The sequence below is a fragment of the Anabrus simplex genome, chromosome 2 (genome assembly GCF_040414725.1).
Source record: "Anabrus simplex isolate iqAnaSimp1 chromosome 2, ASM4041472v1, whole genome shotgun sequence".
Taxonomy (NCBI): domain Eukaryota; kingdom Metazoa; phylum Arthropoda; class Insecta; order Orthoptera; family Tettigoniidae; genus Anabrus; species Anabrus simplex.
The window spans coordinates 726,348,447-726,370,452 of record NC_090266.1 but is presented as its reverse complement, the minus strand read 5'-3'; the positions used below and the strand labels follow the sequence as shown (position 1 = coordinate 726,370,452).

At 37.4% G+C, this 22,006-nt stretch overlaps 1 protein-coding gene across 1 annotated transcript in view; it reads right to left on the bottom strand.

The window, feature by feature from the left end:
- Positions 1 to 735: 735 nt before the first annotated feature.
- Positions 736 to 22,006, bottom strand: part of cos (kinesin-like protein costa) — a 248,599-nt gene continuing 227,328 nt past the window's right edge. Inside the window, exon 15 of the mRNA XM_068225849.1 lies at positions 736 to 1,534. Within this exon, the coding sequence (XP_068081950.1) occupies positions 1,395 to 1,534 (140 nt within the window). The 3' untranslated portion in view covers positions 736 to 1,394. The remainder of the gene's footprint in view (positions 1,535 to 22,006) is intronic.

The window sequence follows — 22,006 nt, the reverse complement described above, 5'->3', positions numbered from 1 at the left end:
TTTTTTTTTTCAGAAAATCGACGTAAGGGTTGTAGGGTTGAAATTAAATAAATAAGAAGTTGAAATATGTTTATGACGATACTTTATCTTAAAAACTGAAGCTGTTACAGACGTGCAAGTTGGAATTTTGAATTTCCTTTCAAAATAAAGAAACACGTATTTTTTTGTTTTTGGAAAGTCCATGTAAGGTGAGAGGGGAGTGAGAAGAAGTTATGAAGAAGAAATTGAATTATTTTCATGAGTATTCATTCATTTAAAAAACTGAAGGTGTTACAGACGTACAGACATGAAAACTGGTATTTGGAATCTCCGTTAAAAATAATGAAACATGTACTTTTTTGTTTCGGAAAATCCAGTTAAGGGGCTGAAAGGAAATGGAAAACGGGGTGAATTTTTAAAATGAGTACTGGTATACCTACATTACAGTATATGTCAAAAACTTAACATGTTAGAGACAAGAAACTTGGTATTTGGAAAGTCCTTTTAAAATACAGGAACATGTACTTTTTTGTTTTCGGAGAAGGCGCTTAACGGGGGGTGAAAAGAAGTGAAAAATAGTTGAATTATTTTTTATGAGGATACTTATATCTTAAAAATTGAAGATGTTAAAGATATGAAAATAGGTATTTGGAATCTCCTTTAAAATTAAGAAACATGTACTTTTGTTTTTGAAAAATACACCTAAATGGGGATACTTATGTATATCTCAAAAACTGAAGATGTTACAGATGTGGGAATAGGTATTTGGAATCTCCTTTAAAAGTAAAGAAACATGTATTTATTTTTTCGACTTGAGAGAAGACTGTTTTTCACATGAGCAGGTCTATGTCGCATGGTCGTCTTAGCCCCAAAAGGTAATGCCACAAACATGGTTTACAAAGAATTTTCTGGGGTAAAAGAAACTCAATTTTTGGATGAGTTTTTATACTTTAGGAATTTTCAGATAATGTCTTAGTACAATGCCGAGGAACGATTACTTTGATCAAATTACAAAATCCACGCGAGCTAATTTGATTCTTCTAAGTCAAGACATTCTTCCCCTCCCCTCTCCGAAACTATTCGCCATTAGCAGCTAAGAATTCGTATTCAACTTAATAATTTAATGTACTTCTTGTCCACCATCTCTCATCTTGATATTGGGTGGAGGGGCGAACGAGTACGGTACCTTAACAACAGATGGAAGATGAAGAAGTCATACAATCACTATCACTCCAAATTTTAAAGCCAGTTGGTACATAAAATTGACCCGTAAATTGATTTTTCATACTCTGAAAAGAATTTACTCCACTCATTAGTTTAAGAAACAAGAGGAGCATATCTTTTCCATACCTTTAAAAATGCACTTTGTATCACTAGAAAACATTACATTAAAATATATGGTATACAAAATGCTTTTAAGCCTTTTGTTGCTGTATTATAAGTTTGTTCTTCTTAAGGGTTACTTTGGTAGTAGAAGGAGATCCAGGTCCCTGTAACTTCTTTAGATTCTGCTGTGGTATTAACACTGGACTTACACTACGGCTTCTTCCATGAGCTGTAACATATTCAGAAAGAACAGAGATTAATAAAAGTAAGAAGATAAATTCTAAAACACAATCTATCTAATTAGGGAGGTCTGTTTAGCATCAACTAGACTGCACCAAAACAAACAAACAAACAAACAAACAAACAAACAAACAAACAAACAAACAAACAAGCCAATCCAATGTCACTAAGAAATAATGGTGACAGAAGCTTCATTCACTTTCATCATTCAAGAAAATTATAATGGCTAATAGTTTGTTCATGACTTCATTTGTATGGTAATAACACAGACACAGCATACAGTAGACAATGCCAGATTTTTTAATTTCATAGGCCAGTGACTGGTGGGCTCAGCCCTAGCAAGCTGGCTGTCACTCTTCCTACAGCTTGAGCCATATATACAGGGCTCTCGCTTAAGTTTCAGCCCGTCAGTGACATGCAGTGCCCCTAATATGAATTAGGTTACTAATGGAGAAACTTATGCAATAAATAAATAAATACATCAAAAAGCAAATATAAGTTTATAATAATATTAAATTACACTGACCCAAGAAAAAAAAGGGTGAAACAATATTTCAGATGATATTTAATTTTAAACCTTGTAAAATTCAAATATGACAGAACAACATGGCAATGGTCCTTAAAATAAAAAAACCCATCTCAACTGTTTCAGAGCAATAACTGAGAAATATTATTGATCATGACAATCACAAAAGTGCACCAAAACAAGTTTTGGAAATGTAGAAAGCTGGAACTCTGTACTGTTATATGGTAGTCCACTTGTTTACAACATATTTCCATTGCCTCAGTAATGGGTATTAACACCTCTAGCCACAATTACAGCTGTGATTCAATCAGCCATGCTAAGGATGCAATCTCAAATGTTCTCTTCTGCCTGCAGCGCAACATGAAGTTGAGTAAGTGTGTCAGCAGATCAACCCTAGCACATCTCTCAAGCATGTGCCAGATATGCTCTATTGGGTTTAGGTCGGAACTACAATCTGGTCATGCCATGCACAATCCTGACTTCATCCAGGTACTCATGTACACAGATGGCAAGGTGTGGGCATTTGCATTACATAGAATGGCGTAGAAATATGTGGCATGAGAATTCGCAGCAATAAACCTTAACCCTTCAAAGAGCAAAATTTAACATATTAAATTCCATAACAGCTTGCACGTGAGTGGAATTTAATATATTAAACAGTCAAAGGCACAGCATTACCGGCACATGAAGTAATCCAAAAGCTCAACAGATGGCAAAAAATGCTCTGAGCTCTGGCTGATTGGGGAATTCCTGAACAGAGTGCCGTTATCTCTCTCCCGGCTTAGTACAATCTGTAAGAAGCATTGTGCGTGAATTGCAAGTTCTGAGACCAGCTTTTTGCAATTTATAGCATTATTTTGCAACATGAAGAGTAAAAAGAGAATCGGTGAGCGAGACAAAGAGAGTCAGTGAGCAAGGGATTTTTTTATTCGGATTCAATGGATGTATATGATGGTGATTTTTTGTTTGAAGAGTCAGAAAATGAAAATTTAACCAGTGAGTCTTTCGAGTGCAAGAGCAACTCAGAAGTCTTGAAGAATGAAACAGCTGATGAATGGACCGAGTGAAGGGTTAAGGTAGCTGTTTGTGGTTATTCCTTTCAAAAGGCAAGATAAGGCAATACTGGTGTTGCAAATGTCACAATCAGTAATATTTCTTAATTATTCCACTGAAACATCTCAAGTGTGCTAATTAACTTATGATACATTGCCATCTTGCTGTAACATCATAATATTTGGTTTAAAGAGGGTTTGAAACAGCCCAACACTAAATGTTGTCTGAAATACATAGTGTTTCACTTTTTTGCTGGTGAGTGTATATTTACAGATTTGGCATAGCAAACATTTAAAATACTATCAAATTGAAAAAGTTATTATATATTTTTACAAAATGAGTACTATACTATTGTTGTAAAACAGCATGTCTGCATTTATAAATCCGTTATCCCCTTAATGCCCGTCATCATTTTGTCCTTAACCATGCATTCAATATTTGGAGTTAAATTCTGCGCACATTTTAACCTAAGAAAAGCTTTCGAGTTAGTTATATAGCCAAAAATAGCTGTTCATAGAAGTATGTTGTACGAAACATACACATCTAAACTGCACGATTAGGTAAACATGGGAATCTTGAAAAAGGAAACTTTTGATAGCAGTCTCTCAAGTATGTTTTGTTTCTAAAATTATCCATTTGCTCCCTGTCACAATGGAGATCAACAATATTTCTAGATGTAACTGAAAAGGGGACAGAATCAACATTTAATGATCATGGGGTTGCAAATATGTCAAACTGAGATGCAAGATTGTCAGAGTCCTAGAATCTTGATCAGCATCTTGATCAGAATCTTGTACCTGCAGTGCAACAAATAACTCAGAATATTGTTAGAATATTCTTTGTACAACACTATCTTAACTTAAAGCTAATTTATAAATATATATGGCTAAAAACAATATACAGTATATGTATATAAGAACACTTCATGCACATAAACATCGGTATCTTGCGTATATCCAGTTCATCAGTTGACTTCTGTGTTTGAATCTTTTGTCATGGTTGTGCATTTGGTTGATGCTTTGAGCTTAAATAATATGAGTTGCTTGTAAAACCAATTTTAAGTTAAAAGTATGTTATTATAGACATATACTTGCAGTGTCACACAAAGTGACACACGTCAGTTCCCGATTTGTCATGCCCCACTTGGACGTATTCAAACATTTGATATCATATGGCATTCCCCAGACAAAGTAATGTCAATCATTGCTTGATGTACTATATGTGAGTGTATTGTTCAGCTGAGGATGACCCGTAATTGGAGGTCGAAACCGGTACAGTAGTATAATAATTACAATAAACAAGTATTGTGCTTAAAGTAAATACAAAATTTTAATATTCCACCTTCTCAATACTAAAAAATCATTTGATGTTTTTACAAAAACATTACAATGATATTAAAAGGTACTAGTTTCGGGCCACTGTGGACCATCATCAGCCTAGCCAAATTATAACAGTAAAAGACATAGTGATAAAAATAGTGTGGAGAAAAGAGAGAGGATCTAGAAGGATGGGATGGTGGTGGAATGACAGATAAAAGTGAAAAAACCGTATTTGCGAATAATGATAAAAGTAACAGAAGTGTTCACAATGACAAGTACAATCTTGTGAAGTCACGTAAAAACTCTTGATGAGATAGTCTTTGGTTAGCAGTTACTCCTGTGTTGCACGATTGACATATATAACTACGTATATGCTTCTAGAAAGTTGTAGATGTAAGTTCCACTTTTGCGTAGAGGGAAGAATTGTCCGATGAGACCAGCACAAGATTAAAAATTGACAAAGTTGAACCTGTTCTATGGTGGAATGAAAGGCTTTCTGTGTTAAACAGAAGTAGTCTCAGTTCAATCGGGACCCCAATGAACCTGGGGAAAGAAGATAGTATTAACGCGGGTAATCGGATAGAGAACAAGCGAGGCACCGGAAAATATAAACGATGACTCACCTTGCGCTGCGTGGAACAAACTTGCTGTATTGAATGCAACTTACGGAGTGAGCGTAGCGCGGAGTAGATCAGCAGGAAAGGGGTAGGTGAATACGGAGGGGAGGAATGACGTACTTGTCATTGTGAACACTTCTGTTACTTTTATCATTATTCGCAAATACGGTTTTTTCACTTTTATCTGTCATTCCACCACCATCCCATCCTTCTAGATCCTCTCTCATTTCTCCACACTATTTTTATCACTATGTCTTTTACTGTTGTAATTTGGCTAGGCTGATGATGGTCCACAGTGGACCGAAACTAGTACCTTTTAATATCATTGTAATGTTTTTGTAAAAACATCAAATGATTTTTTAGTATTGAGAAGGTGGAATATTAAAATTTTGTATTTACTTTAAGCATAGTCTCAACTCAATACGGAACCTAACAATGAAGTTTATTACTTTTAATGATGACGCTAACCAAGCTAAAACAAGTATTGATAGTCTTTTCCCAAAACGACTTTCATGAGCTGCGTAGTCTAGGATCACCTTGTATTCTACCAGAAAGTCATGACCTAATATGATGTCAGGTATTAGGATCTGAATCACTGCAACATTAATTACAATAGACAGGTCCATGCATTTAGAGGTTAGGTTAGTCTGTCCTTGGATGGAATACGTCACACCGTCCGCTGCTCCCACTACCCTTCCGAGATGGTGAGACTTCATAGGCGGTAGTAATCTGGCGACAGTTCCATTTACAGATGAATGGCTTGCTTGGCTGTCGAGTATGGCTGAAAAATTCACGTTGGCTATCCTCAAGATGATAGCTGGGTGAGGTTGGCCTCTTCTGCTCACAATCTGACCAATCCCTCTCCTACTTGACCAGGGTTGCTTGTCTGTCGGGTCTAGAGGTGCATTCCTTTTCCCGGTCCCATTCCGCCTTAATCCAGAATGTGCCGGATATAGTTTCTCTGACGCCAAAGTTGGGCATTTGTTCTTCAGGTGTCCCGTTCTTCCACACTGGTAGCATTTCCTAACCAAGCTCGTCTCTTCCGTCTCTTTGCTCTTGTGTTCCTCTTCCAACTGGGCGATGATTCTACACAGACCATCGAAGGATCTTGGTTGTGATACTTTCACTAGGGGTCTAATCTTATCGCGGAGTAGCTCTACGATGTCTGGTAAGATCTCATTCTCGCTTCCTTCCGGGTACAGCCGCTTGAAGAGCTGGTACTTCTGGAGGATGAACGCGTTAGCTCTCATGCGGTTGGGTTGTGCATCAGTCAGTAGCTTCCTTTCCACAGAGCTCTTCACCCCTTCGGAATTAAACCTAGCAAGGAATTCCCTGTTTAAGTCCATCCAGTTTAAATTTAAGCCTTTCAAGTTATTCCACCAAGTAGTGGCCTGCCCCTTTAACTGCAGTGTGATGAGTTGAACGATGATGTCCTCCAGAAGACTGGTCCATCCTAGTAGACCGACCAATCTCTCAATGAAGCTAGTCGGGTTCTCTTCCGGTCACCCGTGGAATCACAGAGAGTTACAATAATAGATAATCTTCCACCTTCCATCAAAAAGGTGGAAGATTATCTATTATTGTAACTCTCTGTGATTAGAATTTGATACGGAAAATGAAGCTGATTACCTGCACCCGTGGAATACCGGAAGGCTCTCTATAATCACCTTCAGGTCTAGGTGACCTGTATTGCCGGTTAGGTTTGAGGGGGCTGAAGGTGTGGTGATAGGTCCTGTTCGAGTTATCTATCTTCTACCACATGAAGGATGCTCTCTCTCTCATATTCTGCGCATCTCCCATTATGGTCGAAATCCGGTTTTCTAACCTTCCTTCAACGGCAGAAATACGGCTCCCAAAATTTCCCTCAATGGTAGAAATTCTCCCCTCAACCTGTTGTTTTATGCCTGGATTTCCACCTCCTCCTTGAGGTTCGAGATGTCCCCTTGCAGCTGGTTTAACCTACTATCGAACTGCTCAACATGTCCCAGTTTGGACCTGATGTCCGATATCTACTGTGTTAACTGACTGGTGGCGTCGCTAATTTGGGATGAAATTTTATCATCTACGGTTGAAATTTTGGATTCTAGGCACTGTTCTACTTTGTAAACCTGCATGTACACTTGAGATATATGTCTGGTTAAAACTGTATTAGCTTGAGAAATTTTGTCTAAAATTTTGTAATTTACTTTTGAAATTTAGTCTGTTAAGTTGGAATTGAGTTGTGAATTAACGTCTGAGATTTTGTCATTGAGGACCTGCATCATGCTCATTAGGTTGGAACACATGGTAGTCATATTTATCTCCTCTTACGATGACAAGTCCAGATGTTCGTCCACATCGAGAAAATTTTTTGGGGGATCTTCACCGTTTTTGATGAGATCTTGTTGTAACCACATCTTCAATGCTTTCTTCTTGCCGATCGTCAGAAGATTTCTCTTTGCGAATTTGTCTTTAAGTTGTTGTACGGACATATTTTCCAATATCGCTTGCATTTTGTTCTGACACACTCGTATCACCACCAAAAATTATTCTTCAGTCCTTGTCACGGTCGCCAATGATGTAGTCACAAAGACACACATAAAATGCTGTTAATTGTGTACACTACTTTATTTATAAATTATATGTACATATCCTACACACACGCACTAATGAACCGCCATCTTGACAAACATTTGACTGCTACAGTAGCATGTCAACAGAATCACAACATGAGTTCACGACTTCCACACAAGTCTCATTAAAACAACTCAACTCCACCCTCAAGACTGCCCCTCTATATATATTGCCTTGTCAGGCTTCTAGAAGAATATGACACAACATGTTTTCTCGTAATTTTAAGAGTCTCCAATAGCCTATTTACAATGGAAGGAAGTTTCTACACAATTTTAGTTGCACAATGTGTTGTTCAGGACTTATTACAGTTATGTTGCACAATGCTGCCTTGGATTCCATATATACAGGTAATAATAAATGATATACTATTAATTATGTGTTCTTACATTAAATAAACTCATATTAATATATATACAGCAAATGTTTCATGACATAACCTGACAAATAATAGGATCATGATTACACCAAATAATGTCTGGGCATAACAACGTAAATGTTGTTGTTGTTGTTGTTTGAGTCATCAGTCCATAGACTGGTTTGATGCAGCTCTCCGTGCCACCCTATCCTGTGCTAAACTTTTCATTTCTACGTAACTATTGCATCCTACATCTGCTCTAATCTGCTTGTCATATTCATACCTTGGTCTACCCCTACCGTTCTTACCACCTACACTTCCTTCAAAAACCAACTGAACAAGTCCTGGGTGTCTTAAGATGTGTCCTATCATTCTATCTCTTCTTCTTGTCAAATTTAACCAAATCGATCTCCTCTCACCAATTCGATTCAGTATCTCTTCATTCGTAATTCGATCTATCCATCTCGCCTTCAGCATTCTTCTGTAACACCACATTTCAAAAGCTTCTATTCTCTTTCTTTCTGAGCTAGTTATCGTCCATGTTTCACTTCCATACAATGCCACGCTCCACACGAAAGTCTTCAAAAACATCTTTCTAATTCCGATATCAATGTTTGAAGTGAGCAAATTTCTTTTCTTAAGAAAGCTCTTCCTTGCTTGTGCTAGTCTGCATTTTATGTCCTCCTTACTTCTGCCATCGTTAGTTATTTTACTACTCATGTAACCAGGGGCGTATTCTCCTTGAATGCAAGGCATTCACTTTATGCGTTATGATAACACAAAGAACTGTCTGATGTACGATTTTAGGTTGTTTTAAGTCAAATATTAACGATTTCATCTCTCAGAAGTTCAAAAGGTCCGCGCAACTGTACTAGTTCCGTTGCTTGACTATGTGTGGTGCTGGTGTAGTCTCGCCGTCTACTCCTCTCTAGGAAGAACGAGACAGCATGGCGGAGTTAAGGATGCAAGGCATTCAATCTTAAAATTGCATTCGGTGGCAGACGTAGTTCTGAAACCCTCCGAACGATGTTGCTGCAATTGAAACTTGGTCAGAATTTGTCACCCCATACCCGTGCTACCCTCTGCCATCTGTTAGCAACTTGGAGAAAGTCGACATGTTTACAGCGAACGGGACCCACAGATTATCCCCCAGCAGGAACCCAACGTGACGAAACTGACCAATGCCACTGAGGTGACTTTCCTCCAGTGCTTCAGTTGTGGCTAACTAGTGAGTTAATTCATTGTGTGTTTTGCTGATTAGTGAGTTCATTCTGTGTGTGCTGTTCCTGTGCTATTCGTCGTCTTCGGTCTTTTATTATATTTTGGGCTTATTGTGGTATTAACGATGGATGAGTCTAAAACGGATATAATTGTAAATCAGTTTACTGGCCGTTCGTTTGATAAAAAGATTCAAATAGTTCAAGCCGGGAGACCTCTACCTTCCCTCGTATATTTCTTCTTTACCGGGCGAGTTGGCCGTGCGTGTAGAGGTGCGCGGCTGTGAGCTTGCATCCGGGAGATAGTAGGTTCGAATCCCACTATCGGCAGCCCTGAAGATGGTTTTCCGTGGTTTCCCATTTTCACACCAGGCAAATGCTGGTGCTGTACCTTAATTAAGGCCACGGCCGCTTCCTTCCAACTCCTAGGCCTTTCCTATCCCATCGTCGCCATAAGACCTATCTGTGTCGGTGCGACGTAAAGCCCGTAGCAAAAAAAATATTCTTCTTCTCCTTCTTCTTAATCTGCTTACCCTCCAGGGTTGGCTTTTCCCTCGGCTTTTCAGACTCAGAGAGGGATCCCACCTGTATCCCCTCAAGGGCAGTGTCCTGGAGCTTCAGACTCTGCGTCGGGGACAAAACTGGGGAGGATGACCAGTACCTCGCCCAGGCGGCCTCACCTGCTATGCTGAACAGGGGCCTTGCGGGGGATGGGAATATTGGAAGGGATAGACAAGGAAGAGGGAAGGAAGCGGCCGTGGCCTGAAGTTAGGTACCATCCCGACATTTGCCTGGAGAAGTGGGAAACCACGGAAAACCACTTCCAGAATGGCTGAGGTGGGAATCGAACCCACCTCTACTCAGTTGACCTCCCGAGGCTGAGTGAACTCCGTTCCAGCCCTCGTACCACTTTTCAAATTTCGTGGCAGAGCCGGGAATCGAACCCGGACCCCCGGGGGTGGCAGCTAATCACACTAACCACTACACCACAGAGGCGGACTCTCATAAATTTAAAAATAGAAAACAAGAATTGTGTACGCACGTTCAATCCAGGAACTTACAGTAAAACTGTTTGGCTCGAGTTCACTTACATGTAATTAGGGTGAGTAGAATTGAAATTTACTTAATACATTGTGTTAACTGCATGGTTACTAGTTGCATGCCTCACTGGAGATTCCAGGATACGCCACTGCATGTAACAATATTCATCTACTTCCTTTAAGACTTCCTTTCCTAATCTAATATTTCCTACATCACCTGCCTTTGTTCGACTGCACTCCATTACTTTTGTTTTGAACTTATTTATTTTAATCTTCTACTCCTTACCCAAGACTTCATGCATACCATTCAGCAACTTCTCAAGATCTTCTGCAGTCTCAGATAAAATAACAATATCATCGGCAAATCTCAAGGTTTTGATTTCCTCTCCTTGGACTGTGATTCCCTTTCCAAATTTCTCTTTGATTTCCTTTACTGCCTGTTCTATGTAAACATTGAAAAGGAGAGGGGACAAACTGCAGCCTTGCCTCACTCCTTTCTGGATTGCTGCTTCTTTTTCAAAGCCCTCGATTCTTATCACTGCAGACTGATTTTTATACAGATTGTAGATAATTCTTCGTTCTCGGTATCTGATCCCTATCATCTTCAGAATCATAAATAGCTTGGTCCAATCAACATTATCGAATGCCTTTTCATTCAATCCTCTAAGATCAGACGTAAAGTCAGGATTGCTTCACGTGTTCCTACATTTCTTCTGAAGCCAAATTGATCTTGTCCCAACTCAGCTTCAACTTGTTTTTCCATTTTTCTGTAAATAATACATGTTAAAATTTTGCAGGCATGAGATACTAAACTAATGGTGCGGTAGTTTTCACACCTGTCAGCACCGGCTTTCTTGGGAATAGGTATAACAACATTCTGCCGAAAATCAGATGGGACTTCTCCTGTCTCATACATCTTGCACACTAAATGAAATAACCTTGCCATGCTGGTTTCTCCTAAGGCAGTCAGTAATTCAGAGGGAATGTCATCAATTCCAGGTGCCTTGTTCACATTTAGGTCACTCTCAGCTCTGTTAAACTCTGACCTCAAAATTGGGTCTCCCATTTCATCAGCATCAACAGCCTCTTCATGTTCCAGAGCCAAATTATCTACATCTTTACCTTGATACAACTGTTGGATATGCTCCTGCCATCTTTCTGCTTTGTCTTCTTTCCCTAGAAGTGGCTTTCCATCTGAGCTCTTAATATTCATACACCTAGATTTCCTTTCTCCAAAGGTTTCTTTGATTTTCCTGTATGCAGCATCTACCTTTCCCAGGACCATACAGCCTTCGACATCCTTGCACTTCTCCTTCAGCCATTCTTCCTCAGCTACCTTGCACTTTCTATCCACTTGATTCTTTAATCGCCTGTATTATTTTCTGCCCTCTTCATTTCTAGCATTCTTGTATTTTCATCGTTCATCAATCAGGTCTAGTATCTCCTGAGTTATCCACTGATTCTTAGTTGATGTTTTCTTCCTTCCTAACATCTCTTCAGCAGCCCTACTGACTTCATTTTTCATGACTCTCCACTCTTCCTCTACAGTGTTTCCTTCAGCCTTTTCATTTAGTCCTTATGCAACATGTTCCTTGAAACAATCCCTCACACTCTTTTCTTTCAACTTGTCTAGATCCCATCTTTTTGCATTCTTTCCTTTCTTCAATTTCTTCAACTTCAGATGGCATTTCATGACCAACAAGTTGTGGTCAGAGTCCACGTCTGCCCCTGGGAAAGTTTTGCAATCCAGCACCTGGTTTCTGAATCTCTGCCTAATCATAATACAGTCTATTTGATACCTTCCAGTGTCTCCAGGTCTCGTCCACGTATACAGCCGTCGTTTGTGGTGTTTGAACCAAGTATTGGCAAGGACTAAATTATGATCAGTGCAGAATTCAACCAGCCGACTTCCTCTTTCGTTCCTTTGTTCCAATCCAAATTCTCCTACTGTACTACCTTCTCTTCCTTGGCCTACCACTGCATTCCAGTCTCCCATCACAATTAGATTATCGTCACCTTTAACATATTATATTAAATCTTCTATCTCCTCATATATTCTTTCAATTTCTTCATCATCCGCTGAACTAGTAGGCATATAGACCTGCACTATTATGGTGGGCACTGGTTTGGTGTCTTATCTTGACGACAATAATTCTTTCCCTATGCTGGTCGTAGTAGCTTACCCGCTGCCCTATTTTCTTATTCATTATTAAACCAACTCCTGCATTTCCCGTGTTTGATTTTGTGTTGATAATTCGGTAGTCGCCTGACCAAAAATCTTGTTCTTCCTGCCAACGTACTTCACTTATACCAACTACATCTAACTTTAGCCTATCCACCTCCCTTTTCAGATTCTCTAACCTACCACAACGATTCAAACTTCTAACATTCCACGCTCCGACTCGCAGAATGTCAGTAATAATAATAATAATAATAATAATAATAATAATAATAATAATAATAATAATAACAATAACAATAATAGATGTAAACAACTTCATGGCCACACCTCACAAATAATAATAATAATAATAATAATAATAATAATAATAATAATAATAATAATAATAATAATAATAATAATAATAATAATAATTATGATGATGATGATGATGATAATATTTCCATTATTTACCCATGGGTTACAGAATTGTTTCCAAGTTATACTAGTCTATTACACTTGCATAAAATTAATGCCTTTCACAACGTCATACCTGTGTGAGTGTACTTTTTATGCTCTCACACGAATGAAAACTAAGTACAGAAACAGAGCTAATATGGAGATTGATCTTTCGATTCAAGTGACTTTGCTAGAACCAGATCTAACATTCCTTGCCTCTGGAAAACAGCACCCTCTGTCTCATTGAACCAACAACTGAACCAAGTGAATTTTATCAAGTAAATTTCCAAATCCAGGCTGTTGTAATAATTAGCCAAATCCCACATTGTTTTATAATTTTTATGCATTTAGGAAGTAAAGTCTAAACCGCATTTTGTGGCATCGCTTTTAACAATGTATTGGATATAACAGAGAAATCTAATGGTCGCATCTAAATCCTATATAAACACAGTATTTAATATATATTGCTTAGTATGACATCGCTCATTACAATATATTGTATAAAACATCGTAATTCTTATTTCATTTTCTCAGAAATGTATCGACTATAACGTCTAATGTTATTTTTGTATGTTATGCTTTTGAGGACTGCTGATAATACTGTAAAGCTTATTTTCAAAATCTTGTTTTCAGTAGAATGTACATTTTAAATCAGTCTGCCTGTTAAATAGTCAAGGCAAGCATCACTGCAAAGATGTCACAAAAAGAAGGGAAAGAATTTAATATTGAAGAAATGTCACACATAATATGACGGTTACAAAATGGGGAACGAACATCAGAATCGCGAAGGAATTGGGTGTACCACACTCAACGATTTCTACAATATGCAAAAACAGAGAGAACACCTCTAAAAATGTTCAAAGTGTTCTACAGGTTGTAGTTCATATCAATCACATGTATGTTTAAAATTTCAGTACGATGCAGACTGCACGTATAAAGCTTAGTAGTATAAAACTTTATATTATGTCTGAAAATAATAGTATATACACGCATGCTCAGCACATTAAAATTAGTGTGCTCATGGGTTAATATCTGTAATTGTACTACGGCTTCTCCCGGCTGATTTTCACCTTGCTTTCATATCATCTTATAGTTCGGGGCTATCCCTTATTTCAAGGAAATACATTGTTGTCGGAATCTCTGTCCACTGATTACGTGTTAGCTTTCACCTTTGAACTGTTTATCTCAATTGTAAGGCTAAGGATAGGTTTGTGGTATACTTGTGATTCTTGATATTATCTTTCCCATAATACCTTGTTTGCATAAATGAATGACCAAGTAATTTCAATGATCATTGATCTTTGTAATTTCTGTAAAGAGATATTTAATTTTTCTCTTTTTTGACCAATGTATTTTGGTAGTTTTGCTTTGTGTTGGTGCTTCCTCACTCCATGGTAGTCCTCTAACACTGGTAAATCCCTCCAGCTAATTGCACTCTTCTGCTTACTCCTGTGTCATTCTTCCATCTTCCAATATCACACTCCCAAGGTACAGAAATAATCTCACTACCTCTAGGATTCCCCCTGAACTGTTACACCTCCTCTTCCATTCCTTGGTCCTCATGTAAGAAGAACAGTTTTTCTCCTTTCCATGTTAATTTTCATTCCCCATTTTTCAATCACTTCAATCCATATGTTTGCCTGTTCTTGAACTTCCTCTTCACTTTCACCTAACAGCACAATATCATCTGCAAATAATCATGCTTTTAATATTCCTACCCCAGCCTTCTTTTTTATTTCCTTGAATATTTCATCCATTGACTGAGTTCTGTTTGAATTCTTCTGTCCCTCCTACTTCAGTCTGAATTTTATAGTGCTTTTGCTGTACATATCACTTATCATCTAGATCATTTTATGTGGGAACTCCTTCTCCAGAGCCAACTAAATCCTATCTCTGGAAATACAACCATATGCTTTCTTCAGGTCGATGGTCAGAATTTGATCTTTGTTGTATTCGCAGTATTTTTCCACAAACTGTCGCATTGCAAAAATCTCATCCACTGTTGATCTTCCACTCCTTAATCCATGTTGTTCCTCTTCCAGTTGGCCTTAATTTTTTTTTCCCACATTTCTTTCGATCACTTTCATTACATGTAGTGTCAGGGTAATTACTTTGTAGTTTCCACAAATTATCCAGTATCTTTCCGTAAATATAGGGACAATAATTCCCTTTTTCCAATCTTCTCAGATTTCATATGTCTGCAAGCTGACTTAAACATTCTATTTATCCAATATATTCCCAAATTCCCAGAAGCTGAGATGATTTCTGTACTTATTTCATCCACTCCTGCAGATCTCCCATTTCTCATCTTCTTTAGTGCTTCTCTACTTCTGACAGAGCTACGTCATTCTCATCATGTGAATCATCCATCAGCATCACAGATTCCTCATTTGATGCATGTAGGACCCATTCCACATTCAATAAATTCTGGAAGTCCAAATTCTCTTGATAGCAGGAGCTTCAGTGATCAGGTTGCTTTGTTCATCCCTTACACTCACTGTTGTTTCCATACATTTTCTTTTTGCCCTCACTTGACTCTCTTCCAGTTCCCCTGCAAAACTTTGTCCACCATTTTTGTTTCTCTTCCTTCACCATCTTCTGACACATCCTTTTGATTTCATGGTACTTCTTCTCTTCCTCAGTTCTATCTTTACACCATAGTTTCCAACATTTTTTCATTTCTCTCAGAGCATCTCTTGTTTTTTTTTTTTCAATCTACCATGGTGTTTCTTTGCTTTCTTCCTACTCCTAAGCCTCAAACAGATCTCTTCATCTATTTCAAAAAATGCTTCTTTAAAAACTTTCCATTCTTCTTCCAAGCCTCTTATTTATGATTTTGGGATCTTGACTTTTAACTTTTCCTAATAAGCCTGTTTATTCTCCTTCTCTTTCAATCTCTTTAACTTAATATTTCTTTCTCTGAACTCCGTTATACTGTTATCTTCCCAATCCATAACTTTGCAACTACTACCCTATGGTTGCTAACAAATGCCTCTCCTGGCATTATGGTGATTTCTAGTAGCTCTTTCCTTTTCTCTATCGAAAGTAATCTATGAGTGACTACATTCTTCTCTCTCCCCGGCTACCTATATATTTAAAACTCTATGCTGATTTTTGTTACATCAATTTTGAGAGAACGGCTGAACCGATGGACATTGTAAAGCATTCTGACAAAATCTCTTAGCCTGTAGATTAGCAGAGCATCTTTCAAAACATAAAAATTTCTTACCGCATATTTTAAAATTATTTTAGAAAATGTAGCATTCTGATTGGCTAATGTGCTTGCGTACTGGCAAGCCAAAGCCTGCCTGAACCATGACAGCACTGAACAGCATGCATGAGAGGGGAGTAAGCATGCACGCACAGTCAGTGTCTTACTGGTCAGCTGATACTTAAGTGGACTTAACAATATCCAATAAAACACTTCCATTTTTTTTCAAGAGGCATCAATTTCCAATTTGCTAGGCATTTTGTATCATGATCAACAAACCTCTTGGGACGTGAAGGTCTCTGTTTACCTTAGCCAGTTTTTAGCCATGGCCAGTTGAAGGATGCAATGTGAAGAGAATGATATTTTAAAGTTGCAATAGTGCTGAAAGGTATAAGGTTTAAGGTACAAGGAATGCACCAAGCAAGGGGTTGCATGGTTTGGGTCATGTAGGTATCAGCTTGCATTCTCAGCAGCCCAGAAGATTGTTTTCCATGGTTTCCCAATTTCACACCAGGTAAATTCTGGGGCTGTAGCTTAATTAAGTCCACGGTCACTTCCTTCCCACTTCTAGCCATTGACTATCACATCGTCACCGTAAGACATGTGTCCGAATGACGTAAAGAAAATTTAAAAATAAGTACAAGGAACGTCGTACAGTATATAAGGAAATCATTCAATAAATATTTACCCCAATGATCATCATATCTTGACGGGTTTCAGCTAGTATCTTGTTATTTTTATTGAGTTACTTTTCCTGAACCACGTGTTTTCGACTACCATCTCATTTCTCTCACTAAAGTCCAATAACTTCTCACCTTCTCTGTTTCTATTTCTGTATCCATAGGGCCCAACCAGATGTTCTACTCCATCATGATCTGTGCCTACATAGGCATTCAAATCCCCCGTAAATATCACTGATTTGTCTCTAATCTCCCTCTCAAATTTCGACAGGGATGTTTCTGTCGTCCTCCTGGTTACCAGTCTAGGCAGCTATAACTGGATGATATGCAATTATTAAGGGGAAATGTTCAGCTCCATGGCTACATGGTTAGCGTGCTGGCATTTGGTCCAAGGGGCCCTGGGTTCGATTCCCTGCTGGGTTGGGGGATTTTAATCTTAAATGGTCAATTCCTCTGACTCGGGGACCAGGTAGGGGTGTGTGTGTGTGGGGGGGGTCTCTCTCTCTCTCTCTCTCTCTCTCTCTCTCTCTCGTCCTGAATATTAGACATCATCAGCAAGTCATAAGACCTGCACCAGGCCTCTCTGGAGGCCATACATTATTATTATTATTATTATTATTATTATTATTATTATTATTATTATTATTATTATTATTATTATTATTATTATTATAAAGGGAAAATTATGCTAACACATTTTCAATGACCCAGCAAGTGTCCACACACTTTGAGTCACACAGCTATCATCTTGCATTCAGGAGACAGTGAGTGTGAATCCCACATTCGGTAGTCCTGAAGATAGTTTTCCGTGGTTTCCTATTTTCACACCAGGCAAATGCTGGGTCTGTATCTTAATTATGGCTACAGTCACTTCCTCCCCAATCCTAGCCCTTTCCTATTCCATCATCACCATAAGACGTATCTGTGTTGGTGCGATGTAAAGCAGTTTACAGTTATAAAGAATGAGAACCTTCCACCTAATCAGTACTTTATTGGTATATGGTTATTAAAACATGTCTGTATCTTATTAATATACAGGACGGTATCGACCTCTGAATGGGTCATCCTCAGCTGATCACAGAACATGACATTAGTATAATGTATAATTAAAGCATCACTGAATCTAACAAAGAATGTTATATGCTATGAATAATAGTATTGTTTAAATGTTTTATGTTTTTCTCTTGGTCTGAAACAATTGTCAAAGTTTATATGACATCCAAAGTGTGACTTAAAACTCTACTTATTCTACTCATGAATAACACATAATACGTTAAAACAATGTGATATAAAGTTCTTATAACTTGAAAATGTTCTATAACAATATGTTGGTGTTTTTCTCTTGGTCTAAAACATCGTCAAAGTTTATATGACATGCAAAGTGCAAATTAAAACTCTACTTATTCCACTCATAAACAACACACAATATGTTAAAACAATGTGATATTAAGTTCTTATAACTTGAAAGTGTTCTATAACATTCTTGTGACACACATTAAAACTTTGATCTGTGTTGGTAAAAACATTGGATAAATATGCAGGCGAATTTATGCAGTATGTTCTAGTATGTTCATGAATGTGGACTGTTGATCTTGATGATTGCGTTTGTTCAGTTTGTTATTACACCACTTAATATTACATTAAAATATCATGATATGTTATCTTATTGCATTTATAGTATCAGCCTCGCTGTCTGGCATTTTATAGGTACGAATGCTCCCTCCTTATAGTTGTTTTTTCATAGGACATGTCAGTTATCTGTGTGAACAGAAAAAAAAACGGCATACAAGAATTTTCATCTTGTCAATTTAGAATGTCTCTTGAACGTGTGAAATGAGTGTGTATGTACTTACTGCTGTTGTTAGCTTGTCAGTTTGTACTGTTCGGGAGCACGTCGTGCACTGTTCCGCGTACATCTGGGGCTGATGCTTGTGGCAATGGAGGGGAGGGGAGGAGTGCAGGGGCAAGAGGAGCGGCTATTGAGGGAGGTGAGGTAGAGCGGGGCGTGTCTTCTGGGGTTTCCTTAATGTGTATTGGGTTTTGTTTGTTGACTCTTTTTAAGTAAGTGTTTTTTAATAAAGGGATAACTGTATTGGAAAGGATGTTTACTCTATCTGTGATTTCGTTTAGGTTGAAATTTGGATTTGCATACTGGTCCATACTAATGTAAAATTCTTCCAATATATTGAGTAAAGGGCCCTTGGGGCTCATACTTAAAATCTGCATATCATTTTCAATGCTGGTGAATTTGTGTTTGTAATCCATGATGTGTTGACCTATGGATCAAAAGTGATTATATGGTTTATGGCATTAATATGTTCATTATAACAGGTAAGAAAATTTCTTCCGGTACGTCCGACATAACTAGCTTCACAATTATCACATTTCATCCGGTACACTCCTGAATGACTGTATTTATTATTATCATTAACAGATTTAGTGTTATGTAAAATGTTGGCATTATTATGTGTGGTTTTGTAAGCTCTTTTTAAGTTGAGTCTTTTAAAAATGTTAGTTATGGGATGGATATAGGTGTTATTGAAAGTAAAAAGTGTGTAATCTTTCTTGGATTTGTTAACTCCAGTTAATTTTGATTTGGATAATTTTATTAATCATTTCTTTATTGTATCCGTTTTGCTTGGCTATTTCATGAATCAAGTTTAGTTTTTTTTTTTTTTTTTAGTTCTTCTTGAGATAGAGGTATATTGAACGCTCTATATACCAAGCTATGATAGGCTGCTTTTTTGTGGGGATTTGGGTTAATGGAATCTATTTTTATTGTGTTGAATGTTTGTGTTGGTTTCCTGTATATTTTATATATTAACTGATTTTTATGCTTAGTAACAGAGATGTCTAAATAAGTTAGAGTGCAGTCATTTTCTATTTCCATTGTAAATTTCATGAAAAACCTACAACCTCTTTTCCAGTCATTGAACGGGTCAGGGATGTGATGAATGAAACATATATAGGCTGTTATTACAATGGGGTCGCCACGCCCAAGGTGATTTATTAATGAGTGATAAGTGCTATGAAATGAGAATGGAGAGTGTTGCTAGAATGAAAGATGACAGGGAAAACCGGAGTACCCAGAGAAAAAAACCTGTCCCGCCTCTGCTTTGTCCAGCACAAATCTCACATGGAGTGACCGGGATTTGAACCACGGTATCCAGTGGTAGGAGGCCGACGCGCTGCCGTCTGAGCCACGGAGGCTCTTGTAAATTTCATATGTGGGTTTATTCTGTTTAACTGTTCCAATAAGTTAGTTTCATTTGTAAATCTATTATCCAAAATAACAAATATGTCATCTACGAATCTGCACCAGAAAAAGATGATGTCAATTTTGCTAATTTCTTGATACTCTAAGTAATCTATGTAAATCTCTGCTAGTATACCAGAAGCTGGAGATCCCATAGAAAGGTCTTGTTGCTGATAAATGGTGTCATGAAGCCTGAAATAGTTATTGTTGATAGCAAATTCAAGTAAATGTATGAATTCTTCTATTTCGAGAATTGTTTTATGTGTAGGTATATTAGGGTACATATTTGTTATATCATATGATACTAATTTGTGGTGTTTTTCAACTTTCAGCTCTTTTGTAATATTGCAAAATTCTATTGAGTTCCGTATTGTTTTTTTTTGGCTAAAAATGCGAAATGCTTTTTAAGAAATGCTTGAATGAAATGTGACAATTTGTAAGTTGGACTTGATCTGTAATTTAAAATGGGTCTCATGGGTACATTTTCGGGTAAGCTTTTGCGGTTGGTAGTTTAGGGTTCATTATAGTCAGGTGTGCGATTTCTTGTTCATTTAAAAGAAAGTGAGTTTTTTTTAGTAATATTTGAAGATATTTTTGGATGTTGGTGGTGGGATCTTTGTGTTAGATTTGAAGGGTACTGTCTAAGAAACATTGTTTAGTTTTTGCTATGTAATCATTTTTTTCAATAATGACGGTGGTTTTACCTTTGCCTACTTTTGTTATTAATAGATTATTACGCTTAATTTTATCTTTGAGTCTTTTTAATTGTGTGCTGTTAATGGTATTACCATTGTTTTTGTTGTTGCTAATTCTGTCAATGTATTGTGGTAGTCTTATCTTAATTTCATATCTGACTTCATTATGTAGATCATAGAGAATTTTATTTAGGGCATTTTCTGCTTCTGTAATAATGGTAGTAATATTCTGGAAGGCTGAAGTATTCCCCCAATTGTATTTGGGTCCCTTACTCAGTATATCAGATTCTATTTCATCAACGTTTGTGTCTGTTAGGTTTTTTTATGGGTGGATGAAATATGTGTTTATTGTTTTCGTTGGGTTTAATGGGGAAGTTTCTATTGGGAACTTTGTCTTGTGTACTCTGATTCTGTGACTGTCTAAATGCGTTTAACTTTCTATCTAATGTAGTTTGTTTCCGAATTGCTAAGCCTGTTAAATTTTATTTGTGTTATCTGTTGAAAATTATCCCAGTAGCTTTGTAGTAAATTACGGGATGCTCTTAGATGTGTTTTGTAAAGTTTGGTGTTAAGGTATTGTTCTTTATCTTTAGAGGAATTTTATTTCTTCTCTTAGCTATATTTTACTAGTTCTTTTCTGTATGTTACGTGTCTGGGTAGTATTCATATGTTTGTTATTGTATTTTATGAGAAACTAGCAATTACCCGCAGCTTTGCTCGTGTGGATTTCACAATTTTATCCAAGTAATTGTTCCTCGGCGTTGTACTAAGACATTATCTGAAAATTCTTAAAGTATAAAAACTCACCCAAGAATTGAGTTTCATTTACCCCAGAAATTCTTTGTAAACCATGTTTGTGGTATTACCTTTTGAGGCTAAGACGACCATGCGACATAGAACTGTACATGTGAGAAACAGTCTTCTCTCACGTCCAAAAAATAAATACATGTCACTTTATTTTTAAAGGAGATTCCAAATACATATTCCCACATCTACACATCTTCAGTTTTTGCGATATACATAAGTATCCCCATAAAAAGAATTCAACCCCTTGATCAGTGCTTTCCCCACCCCCACCCGCATCTAAGTGTATTTTCCGAGAACAAAAATATATGTTTTCTTATTTTTAAAAGAGATTCCAATGCCAATTTTCACGTCTGTTACATCTTCAGTATTTAAGTTAAAGTATTCTCATAAAAAATAATTCTACCAAGTTTCTTGCCTCTAGCATGTTCAGTTTTTGACATATAATGTAGATA